Source organism: Perna viridis, chromosome 2 (assembly GCF_037379345.1).
Source record: "Perna viridis isolate PV_CMFRI_1.1 ecotype Kerala chromosome 2, ASM3737934v1, whole genome shotgun sequence".
NCBI lineage: Eukaryota > Metazoa > Mollusca > Bivalvia > Mytilida > Mytilidae > Perna > Perna viridis.
The window spans coordinates 28,417,614-28,430,641 of NC_142446.1; the positions used below are offsets into that span (position 1 = coordinate 28,417,614).

At 31.8% G+C, this 13,028-nt stretch overlaps 1 protein-coding gene across 2 annotated transcripts in view; it reads right to left on the minus strand.

Moving 5' to 3' along the window:
* The window catches only part of LOC148624347 (apoptosis-stimulating of p53 protein 2-like), a 48,899-nt gene extending 36,368 nt beyond the window's left edge, over positions 1 to 12,531 (minus strand). The window contains exon 1 of one of the 2 annotated variants that reach the window (XM_088567113.1): positions 12,153 to 12,531. In XM_088567113.1, the coding sequence (XP_088423239.1) occupies positions 12,153 to 12,191 (39 nt within the window). In that variant the 5' untranslated portion in view covers positions 12,192 to 12,531. Of the gene's footprint in view, positions 1 to 1,079; positions 1,421 to 12,152 lie in introns of those variants that run through there. The other variant, XM_088567112.1, reaches the window with a different exon arrangement.
* Positions 12,532 to 13,028: the final 497 nt, after the last annotated feature.

The window sequence follows — 13,028 nt, forward strand, 5'->3', positions numbered from 1 at the left end:
AGATTTTGAAAATTTGTCAAATGAGCTTGTGTGAATTGGTTGTTAAGTGGCTGAAATATGATCTTGGTAATACCACACAACTAATTCAATTTATTGTTTCAAAGCTGTAAAATTTGAAATATAATATTTCAAATCACAACTTTCTATTTTTATCTTGAAAAAGTATACCAAAATAATTTCTTTATTCATGAGATCAAGGTTGTTAGTCAGTAATTCATTAGTTAGTTCTATTGTTTCCTCCTAACTAAGCACCATGAAGAACAAAATGTCAAATCATTGGAAAATGTTAATTAGAAAGTACTTTAAAAATTAAAATAGAACAATCAACATTTTATTTGTATATATCATGTGTATATTTCAAGAACAGTGCACTAACCGAGTAATTTAATATGATGATCCACCCTAGATAGCAATGGCACTTAAAAACTTGCAATCTATTGTTTTATCTTTCAATCAGACATAAAACTTTGTGCTTGTAACTTCAAGGTAAAAAAAATATTTGTTTTGACATGTTGGTTTAATTTCTATACATAAAACAAACTTTAACTATCAATAGAAAACACCAATAGTAAAAAGTTGTATATAAATTCACTGAATGAAGTCTGTAAAATTGGCCTAACAATAATTTTAAAAAGCATCAATCAGACCTCTAGCATTTTATTATCAGACATGCTGCCGGAGTTGTTTTATTATGGGGATTTTCTCCCACATAAGTTTTTATATCAACATACAATAATTTTTCATACCCCTAGTTAATGATTACTGTGGAATTACTATTGTTCATGGAGTATCAATTCATGGTTTCCATGGGTACACCAAACCATGAAATTTGGTTCCCAACAAATAGGAGATTCCCGTTGATGTGTAAACTGAAAACCTTAAAACCATGAATCCAAAAATCAAGGAACTTGTGTTTCTTCCCTAATCTACGAAAATTGAGATCCACAAATTAAAGTACTTTCACAGTAATCAAATTTATACTTATTTATATACTAGGGTTTATTAATACATGATTATCATTTATATCACAAGAGGGAAAATGTATTTCTTTTTGAAAATTGAACTAGAAATAAAATTACCGCTCTATCATCCCCTGTATAACTCCATCTATGCCAATTATTCCTTGACCACATCCAAATTCTCACACTCAGAATGAAATTGAACACTCAATCATAAAACAAGCATAGAATTTTGAGATATCGCTATAAAAATCCCATTTAATTATGTTGCTAATGTGTATTTGATTATCACTCTATAGTAACTCTTCTACGCATCCTTCAAAATTTTACAGCACACAGTTGATAAGAGTGAATTTTTTTAACATAACAACATACAGAGTATCTGTAATGAACTTGTTGCCTATTTTGTACTTCCTATCCTAAAGAGATAGCAGAGCTGCCTTGTGTTAAATCACATTTTGTTTATAGATTGTGTAACAACTGTTTTTTACATTAATGATGGAATGTATCTATCTCTGGGAGCAGCATCTCTAATGTAGATTTAATGGATCTAATGTGTGATAGATTCATAACACTAATTACTGTAATTAGTTACAAAGATATGATAATTAAAATCTTTCACATACAATATAAAAGTGAAATAGTGGGTGTTGCAAGAGACACGCAAAAGTGGTGAGGGCAATAGATATTAGGTTGCCAAAGAAAGATAAATAAATACACTGAAATTCTTATTGGAATGATTCCATAGTCTCAAGACCAGGATGTAGTTAACTAGGCTAGCAACAAATTTGCCAAATTTTAGGTAAATAATATATTAAGTACCCACTGATAAAAACTCTATTTTTTTTTCCTTTTTTATGACTACAGTGAAATCTGTCTGAATGAAGAATTTCAGGCATTCTCTTTCTCTTCTCAGTTTAAATACTTTTTGAACCTGTGTAAACAGGACACCTGCCAAAACGTAACAGTCAAAACTGTCTGTTTAGACAGGTTTCACTGTATAAAGTAACCACACGACCTTCACATTACCAGTATTTCACAATGGACACATTCTGTATGCTATTAGATGACATACAACCAAGTAAGATCATAATAGGGGAAACAATCAGCACAAGATCATAATAGGGGAAACAATCAGCACAAGATCATAATAGGGGAAACAATCAGCACAAGATCATAATAGGGGAAACAATCAGCACAAGATCATAATAGGGGAAAGAATTTATATCAGCACAAGATCATAATAGGGGAAACAATTTATATCAGCACAAGATCATAATAGGGGAAACAATTTATATCAGCACAAGATCATAATAGGGGAAACAATTTATATCAGCACAAGATCATAATAGGGGAAACAATTTATATCAGCACAAGATCATAATAGGGGAAACAATTTATATCAGCACAAGATCATAATAGGGGAAACAATTTATATCAGCACAAGATCATAATAGGGGAAACAATTTATATCAGCACAAGATCATAATAGGGGAAACAATTTATATCAGCACAAGATCATAATAGGGGAAACAATCAGCACAAGATCATAATAGGGGAAACAATCAGCACAAGATCATAATAGGGGAAACAATCAGCACAAGATCATAATAGGGGAAACAATCAGCACAAGATCATAATAGGGGAAACAATATCAGCACAAGATCATAATAGGGGAAACAATCAGCACAAGATCATAATAGGGGAAACAATCAGCACAAGATCATAATAGGGGAAACAATCAGCACAAGATCATAATAGGGGAAACAATCAGCACAAGATCATAATAGGGGAAACAATCAGCACAAGATCATAATAGGGGAAACAATCAGCACAAGATCATAATAGGGGAAACAATCAGCACAAGATCATAATAGGGGAAACAATCAGCACAAGATCATAATAGGGGAAACAATCAGCACAAGATCATAATAGGGGAAACAATCAGCACAAGATCATAATAGGGGAAACAATCAGCACAAGATCATAATAGGGGAAACAATCAGCACAAGATCATAATAGGGGAAACAATCAGCACAAGATCATAATAGGGGAAACAATCAGCACAAGATCATAATAGGGGAAACAATCAGCACAAGATCATAATAGGGGAAACAATCAGCACAAGATCATAATAGGGGAAACAATCAGCACAAGATCATAATAGGGGAAACAATCAGCACAAGATCATAATAGGGGAAACAATTAGCACAAGATCATAATAGGGGAAACAATTAGCACAAGATCATAATAGGGGAAACAATTTATATCAGCACAAGATCATAATAGGGGAAACAATTTATATCAGCACAAGATCATAATAGGGGAAACAATTAGCACAAGATCATAATAGGGGAAACAATTTATATCAGCACAAGATCATAATAGGGGAAACAATTAGCACAAGATCATAATAGGGGAAACAATTTATATCAGCACAAGATCATAATAGGGGAAACAATTAGCACAAGATCATAATAGGGGAAACAATTTATATCAGCACAAGATCATAATAGGGGAAACAATTAGCACAAGATCATAATAGGGGAAACAATTTATATCAGCACAAGATCATAATAGGGGAAACAATTAGCACAAGATCATAATAGGGGAAACAATTTATATCAGCACAAGATCATAATAGGGGAAACAATTAGCACAAGATCATAATAGGGGAAACAATTTATATCAGCACAAGATCATAATAGGGGAAACAATTTATATCAGCACAAGATCATAATAGGGGAAACAATTTATATCAGCACAAGATCATAATAGGGGAAACAATTTATATCAGCACAAGATCATAATAGGGGAAACAATTTATATCAGCACAAGATCATAATAGGGGAAACAATTTATATCAGCACAAGATCATAATAGGGGAAACAATTTATATCAGCACAAGATCATAATAGGGGAAACAATCAGCACAAGATCATAATAGGGGAAACAATCAGCACAAGATCATAATAGGGGAAACAATCAGCACAAGATCATAATAGGGGAAACAATCAGCACAAGATCATAATAGGGGAAACAATCAGCACAAGATCATAATAGGGGAAACAATCAGCACAAGATCATAATAGGGGAAACAATATCAGCACAAGATCATAATAGGGGAAACAATTAGCACAAGATCATAATAGGGGAAACAATTAGCACAAGATCATAATAGGGGAAACAATTTATATCAGCACAAGATCATAATAGGGGAAACAATTTATATCAGCACAAGATCATAATAGGGGAAACAATTAGCACAAGATCATAATAGGGGAAACAATTTATATCAGCACAAGATCATAATAGGGGAAACAATTAGCACAAGATCATAATAGGGGAAACAATTTATATCAGCACAAGATCATAATAGGGGAAACAATTAGCACAAGATCATAATAGGGGAAACAATTTATATCAGCACAAGATCATAATAGGGGAAACAATTAGCACAAGATCATAATAGGGGAAACAATTTATATCAGCACAAGATCATAATAGGGGAAACAATTAGCACAAGATCATAATAGGGGAAACAATTTATATCAGCACAAGATCATAATAGGGGAAACAATTAGCACAAGATCATAATAGGGGAAACAATTTATATCAGCACAAGATCATAATAGGGGAAACAATTTATATCAGCACAAGATCATAATAGGGGAAACAATTTATATCAGCACAAGATCATAATAGGGGAAACAATTTATATCAGCACAAGATCATAATAGGGGAAACAATTTATATCAGCACAAGATCATAATAGGGGAAACAATTTATATCAGCACAAGATCATAATAGGGGAAACAATTTATATCAGCACAAGATCATAATAGGGGAAACAATTTATATCAGCACAAGATCATAATAGGGGAAACAATTTATATCAGCACAAGATCATAATAGGGGAAACAATCAGCACAAGATCATAATAGGGGAAACAATCAGCACAAGATCATAATAGGGGAAACAATCAGCACAAGATCATAATAGGGGAAACAATCAGCACAAGATCATAATAGGGGAAACAATCAGCACAAGATCATAATAGGGGAAACAATCAGCACAAGATCATAATAGGGGAAAAAATCAACACAAGATCATAATAGGGGAAACAATCAGCACAAGATCATAATAGGGGAAACAATCAGCACAAGATCATAATAGGGGAAACAATCAGCACAAGATCATAATAGGGGAAACAATCAGCACAAGATCATAATAGGGGAAACAATCAGCACAAGATCATAATAGGGGAAACAATCAGCACAAGATCATAATAGGGGAAACAATCAGCACAAGATCATAATAGGGGAAACAATCAGCACAAGATCATAATAGGGGAAACAATCAGCACAAGATCATAATAGGGGAAACAATCAGCACAAGATCATAATAGGGGAAACAATCAGCACAAGTTTCTTGTAATAAAACACTTACAGTCACTATAAATAAGGTATAGCTCGAGTTAACCAACAAATTTGAAATCTTAACTGTCTTATGAAATATATATATGAAGTCACCTAAAAGTTCTAACCAAAGTGATACAAATAACCCCTGATTGTCCTTGTCGCATACATTCTTTTAAATAAATCACATTTACTTTTTTTTATATAGCATACAACAGATAGCGGCCCTTGTCGATACAAACATTCTGGAATAAGACAAAGATTCAGAACATAAAGCAGGACAAAAAGAAGAATAAAAGTTCTTATCTAACAGCATTTTACAGCAATTCTTTTTACCTATTGATCTTTCATACTTGTCCATATAAGACTGGCATACTATGTCTATATTCTGGTTTGTCAAATTCGTTTTTCATCACAATATTTGACTTCTAATGGTTTTCCTTAAAATTACAACAAATTTTAGTGGAGTTTGGGGCTCCTTATTTATTCTTTAGTTTCTGTGTATCATTTTAGTTAATTTGTGTTAATGAATAACGTTTTGTCTGTTTCCTTCATCTAGTCTTTGTCAGATCATGAATATCCCATTTCCTATTCAAAATTTCATTGGATTTACACAACCTCAAATAGATTTTTGTCAAGATTTTAGCATAGAGCTATTTGCTTCAATTTGATTAATGTCTGATCACATATATATATATAATAATAGTTACTTTCAATTTGATACTGACAAGTAATTATTATTTTGTTTATTAGTATATTAGGTTATTTTAATGTACATTTATATTTTAGACTACTATGTCACACAAAAAGTGTTACTACACACAGTTAGTGTGTGACACCATTTTAATGCATATAAAAGGAGATGATGTCACAATCACTGCAATGTTTTGATGGATATTTTCAAATAACTTGTTATGTACGATAGAAAAATATCATTTAAAAAGATCAAAGGAAAGAAGTTCTGATAACGGTAAATAAAATCATCAAATCAATGAAAATAAGATCAATATAAAATTAGCAAAAAGATTCACAGAAAATGAAGTTTCTAAGGTGAATTGTTTTGAATAAAAATAATAAGCATTTTCCGACTCCCATTGATGATATACTTTTGAAAATCCTCATTCCAAAGCACACCCTACAGTTATGTGAACATAAGTATTATTCTAATCAAAATATCAATTCAAACTCATTGCAAATTGAGCATTATTTAAATGTAAACATTAGGCAATTTCAAACTCACATGTAAATGCACATTCAATACTGCAAATACTGCAAGGGAAATCAAAGGAACTAGGATTAAAAAGAACATAATCCATGGATAAGGACCAGACAGGGAAAATAGACACACACAGCAAAGAGAGCATTGACCAGGTGCACAGGTAGGATAAGTGTCCTCTGCTTTACTAAAATATGGTACTTACTTGTATATAATATTTAAAAAAATAAAATAGTGCAATAAATTGTCCTAGGAAAAATGTTTACACATTGAATCATCTCACCCCTACTTTTACTTTCATGATAATTGAAAAGAATATGCAAAAATAGTGCAAGGACATGGGTTTTAACAATCAAATGGATGGTAAAACTTCTACCTACATTGATAGAATCTACTGATAGCAGAACAAAATGTCTTAGTATAGACACCATGGCATAAAAACTGCAGGTTTCAAGCAACATTACTATGCAGACAGCATTTCACCATAAACCAATAAAGCTCTTGAAAGTATTTATCTATGTAAGAAATTTTATATGCACTAAAGTGCACAAATTCCTTGTCAGATTTTAAATAGATTAAAGGTTTTCTAAAACGGATAAAGAATTTCATTCATGTAATCACTTAAAAAGGCCTTAGACCATTTACCTGAAGGTTTTTACCTGTCTACCTTTAGGCCATAAACATAAAGGTGTTATACATGCATAACATATACAAGGAAATATAAAAATCTTGCATTCCAATAAAACGTCATATTAATGATAGCTGTAATAACAATGGTATAAAAGGTGTACAACTGTAACTGTTAACTATCACATTAAGTTGATATTGAACTGATGATACATATTTCTCAATGAACATGAATAGGACAATCATAAATTGTGATTATCTCTACTCTTGTTAAAGTTTTCTAACTTGTTTTAAACCAAAGGTCAAGAAATATGAATATGAGTTTTTTGCCTTGTAAGGTACATGTCTGCCAAATATGGGTATGAAAGTGCTTAAAAAACAATCATATCAAGTTTCAAAACATTTTGATATGCAGTTTCACAGAAGCTGATATTTTAAGAGAGGCTATGTTATTGATTGAGTAAATCTAATTGCAAAAGCATTTCTTCAAGCATTTTTTGTACAACATTTCCTTTCAAGTTGGATCTGTAATTTCAAAGCAAAAGAGTATATACCCTACTCCATATGGTACATGTAATTCCCTTCATACAGATTATGACATCTTATACACTTCTAACACAACCTTAGTTTGAACATCTTCCAATCAGGCAATAAAACACCTAAAAATGATTACTTTAGGCAAAGAAATATATGATATCTAACCTAATTAGTATGAAGTTACAATGTACATCCACTGAACAGTTTGAGAAAAGTTGCTCTTAAAACTAACAAGGCCTGATAAAAATGTTCTATCTAGAAGAAACTGGTTGGAATACTTTTACATGTGTCAAAGCCATGTACATGTATCTGTTGTGAAATAATCCTCCTACATTACATGTATCCCTTCAAGACAAATTTTGGACTAAGACCAAGAATATCAAGTAATATTAAATCAAAAATTGTTTAATTGACACTCCTAAACTTTAACTTTTATTAAACTGTATTAACCTCCATTGGAATTTAACATATCAATTATAAATATATCGTGAAACTGAAACTTAAGAAATGTTATTTCCACCCGGCTACAAAATTGTTCCTAATGACAAGAAAACATAATTAATTTTAACCAGCAAAACAACTATAACTGAGCCTGGTGCATATATTGTTTCATTATTGATGAGCCCTTTACTTGCTTAGAGTACATGACACTGTTTTCTTATGACACTTATATATTTCAATTTCTCCATAATAAATCTACTGTGTCCAAACTGACAGGACTGTCTATGACAACTACCAAAGTCTTATTATTGTTTTCATATATGTCCCAGATCATGTAAAAACCAGACACATAGCACAAATACCTGAATACAAATATAACCAAATAGACTGTATGACAGTAAAGAGGGCAACCTTAATATCTCAAGAACTTTGAAACAGGAGAAAAAACATACATTACTAAAATAAACTGATGATATTCCTTTACATCATATCATAGCAAGGTATGATATATTTGAATAAAAAGGAAAGAATAGCAAATGAACTATAAATATCTACAATGTCATAAAAGAAAATAGCCTTTAAAAATGAATCATTAATTAAAATATGAACTAAAAAATTCCTGGTAACTAGATGTATCAGTGTCTGGAAATGTCAAACCAAGAAAAGTAGGAGTGATTACTGCACTATGTACCCTAGTTTTGCAGATCTTTTATTTTAGATCATGATTGAGTGTTTTACTGTATTAATTCATAGCACAGTGTACAGGCAAATATAAAGTAATAAAATAAAGAGATTGAATTAAGGTACTTGCTAATTAGGTAAAAAGTAAGGAGATTTTCTTATTGTTATGTAATTTTCAATGTTCAAAGCCTGAAATTTTGTCAAAAATCAGTGGAAGAAGATCAAACTTAAATTAAAATATTTCAGTACCAGTCCATATAAAGTTCAGACACCATCCATATTAACGTAATTCATGATGAAGAAAAATCCATCAAACAAACAAAGCTTTTTCAATCTACAACTGCTATTTTTGGCATAACAGTTGTCCTTCCCATATAGAGATCTGTACTTTTCCAAAAATCACTAAAATCAACTAAATTTTATATTAAAAGCACAACATCCAGATGAAAAACTTTAACTGTAATGGGGTCTGTGCCTGATTCTGAATAAAAAATAAAAGTGAATTCCTTGTGTTTTTGACATGCAAGAATCATCTCCTGTCTGATTTTTAAAAAGACTCTACTTAACTCAGCTCAAATTCTGCAAGCCTATCCAAAAGTGTACAAGGCCAGTAACTTCATATAACTCAGAAAAAAGGAACAGCACTATATTGATTTGTAACCTATCAAGATATACTCACTCACATTCCAAAAAAAGCTCAACATCTGCAGGCATTAAAAAGTTTAGAAAGGTGATGACTTATAATGTTATTTAAGTCCATGATAAACGGTTTGATATTCTGTTGTTACAGAATGGCAGAATAATAGACAAGGGTATTAACTATATGTGATGGATACTTTAAATGTTCTTAATGTCCAATTCCAATGCAGTATTCATGTGACAAGATGAAATGTCAAATGTCTGAGATAAAAAAAAATATGCAAATAAACGACCGTTTTCCATCATGACTACCTGCAGGATGAACATGGTGCTACAAATACAACAATACAGTTTGAGGTGACACTCATGACAATTTCCAAGGCATGACAGCATTAGAACAGAAAAAAAGGTTGAGCAATTTTCACTATTATCATAATATATAAAAGCTGGAAAAAAAAACAAACAAAAATCTAGAAAAAAAAATGAAATCAAGAGAAAATCATTTGAATCAAACAATTCACCATAAAAGAATAAGAAAAATAGTTAAAGTGTGTATATAGGTGAATTAAATAAGAGAGACCAGTGAAAAACGGTTCCTGTTTAAGGATAACTTAAATGACAGTTTCTGTAAGGATAACTTAAATGACAGTTCCTGTAAGGATAACTTAAATAACAGTTCCTGTAAGGATAACTTAAATGACAGTTCCTGTAAGGATAACTGAAATGACAGTTCCCGTAAGGATAACTTAAATAACAGTTCCTGTAAGGATAACTTAAATGACAGTTCCTGTAAGGATAACTTAAATAACAGTCATGTAAGGATAAATGAACTGTTGTAGAGGATCCTTATGTTATTTTGTTCTTTAGTTAAAGTTTTGTCTAAAGCTGCCATCAAATTTACATTAACTAAGGAAAATTGATTGATTGTTGGGGTTTAATGCCTGAGCAGCAATATTTCAGCTATATGCAGACAATAAACATGAAATGGATGATCAAATGAACATGAAATGATGATGATGAAATGAAAAAAAGGGATAGGACACAAGGATAAAAGGGTCCAAAATTTTTTATTGCCACAAGATAAAAGGAAGGGATGGGTAGGGTCTGGCAATTTTGCCTCCTGTGGCGGAGCGCAAAGGTTTCTACTCCTATCGAATACCACAGCAGGGTTCTTTAATGTGCAAGGAATGTGGTATATTTCCCAACATGACGCACCACTATGGTTTGCGGTCAGGTTTTCCTTATTATAGCCTGACAACCCCAGCATGTAACATGCCAGGGGTACCCCATTCCACCACCTGGGGCTCACATCCCAGTTGCTCTGTGGACAGAGTGCCTAACCCCCGGCTAGGTTTCTGAGCACTATTTAGTCGCCTTTTACGACAAGCTTAGCGCTGCTGCAGACCTATTCTTTTGACACCCGGACCTGCACGAGACACTAAGGAAAACTGAAGTTGAAGGAAGAGATATGTTCCTGACAAAACATTCACTATTTTTGAAAACATAGCAGAATCAAGACTACCTGTACATCAATTTCTGCCTAGTCATATTGGCCCACAATTGAAGTGAAATGTCTATAAGACAATCATACAAGCCGTTTTTTTCTCCAGGAAATTAAGTTTAGACAGAAGGAAGGAGAAATTCTATACATTCAATGATGATATACTATGATAAAGTGTTTCATATATACAAATACTTAATGATAAATAATGCCTGATAAAACAAAAGATTAATGATCAAATTGTACACAGTAGTCAACAATGACAGAACTGTACATCAACATACTTCATTCATTATAAATGATTACAATTTGTTTTTATATTAGTCAATATAAATGTTTACACGGAGGTCAGTAAATCCCTTGTCCCTCTGGGGCCAATTACAGCATGTGACAAATCAGGGAAAAGATTTATAATACATGTACTGATCAACAGAGAGGTCAAGTTAGTGAAAATACTAGTATCCACATAAAACAGGTTGAAAACAGGAAAAAAAAATCCTCGACCTTTAACCTAAGGAAACATGAATTAGTTTCATGAAGTAGAATTGTCTTGTCATTTAAAAAAAATAAAAATCTACCACCACTGCGAGTGCAAGACAGAGAAATCAAGTTTAAGATGGCTCTGACGAGTAAGAGAATATTGAAATATTAACTGAATGTGTCTGAGATTTTCTTGTCCTGCATTTTCTGGCAATGTTTGATTCTTTTCTCACTTTAAAATTGACTTTATGATTTGGTTAATATTATGAATATCCTTGCTTCAGAAGTGAGAACAAAAATTCTCATTGAACACAAAAAATTAATTATGACATATTTTCACAAAGAAAACAATACTTTAGTAATCAGGGATTCGTCCAGAAGTTTCTGTTGATGTTTTTTAATTTGAAACTTTTGCATGATTCTGAATTCCATATTTCACAAGTTTAAATAGAATTTCTAATATCTTGAAATGAAAAAGTCAGTCATCATGAACAAGTCTATTTGACTAGGTTAAGCTATGTTCATGTACCTATATTTCATCTAAAACATTGAAAGGATATCATTACTTTTAATAGTTTATTCATTATGAAGTAAAATAAGAACTTTATATTTAAAAATGATATTGTTTGCTTTAAAAAGAATACAGTGCCTACCTCTTTAGATTCAGGTGATGAGATCAAAGCGAAAAACATCCAGACAGGTACCGAACAATAAATTACATCCCAATTAAATCATAATTGTGTTTATAATGACATTAACATTCCACCAGAGGAAAGTTTACAGACCAAGATAAATCCCTCAGACAGACATGTACAGGTAACTATCAGATAGTAGGTAAAAATATAACAATTCAATCACTCAGGCGGTCAACAGATAGTGAGAATGTCCCCATTCACTTTATTACATGCTCAGTCAACTGGACAGTATTTATTTAATTAAGTTAAAGTGCAGGTACAGCCTAATCCAATGAGAGGTATAAATTATCCTTTTTAGACAATCACAGGTGTGTCATCATCTATATACTTATCTGTGTACTAATGAATTTGATACTTGTAATACCTCATGTCTTCAGATCAAAGTTAAAATAACATTCAGGTGTCTCCTTACACCTGCTATAAATACCTGTACAGAATAACCGAAAAAGTTCTTGTAAAAACCTATGTCTACTAAATAGGAATATAATGTCTAAAGCTTTTGTCACAATATATAACATGTTTAGAATTCTCTTTCAAAGGAAAACATTACTGTATAGGACAAGCTTATTGTTGTTTTAAATAGTAAAAACACATAGATCAGCCCATTATTTGATTTGGAAAAATTGTATTGGTGGGATAATAATGATTACTTTGAAATCACCAAATAAACAAATTAACTGGCCATTATTTACAGATATTCTTGTGTCAACATAGAGAGTAGTATACTTATGATAAAGGACTGTAATGTTGGACTATGTTTAAACCTTTACAATCCATAGCCTTAATTCATAATTGTTGGGAAGCAAAATTTGAGGTGTTCTGTTAATTATCCAT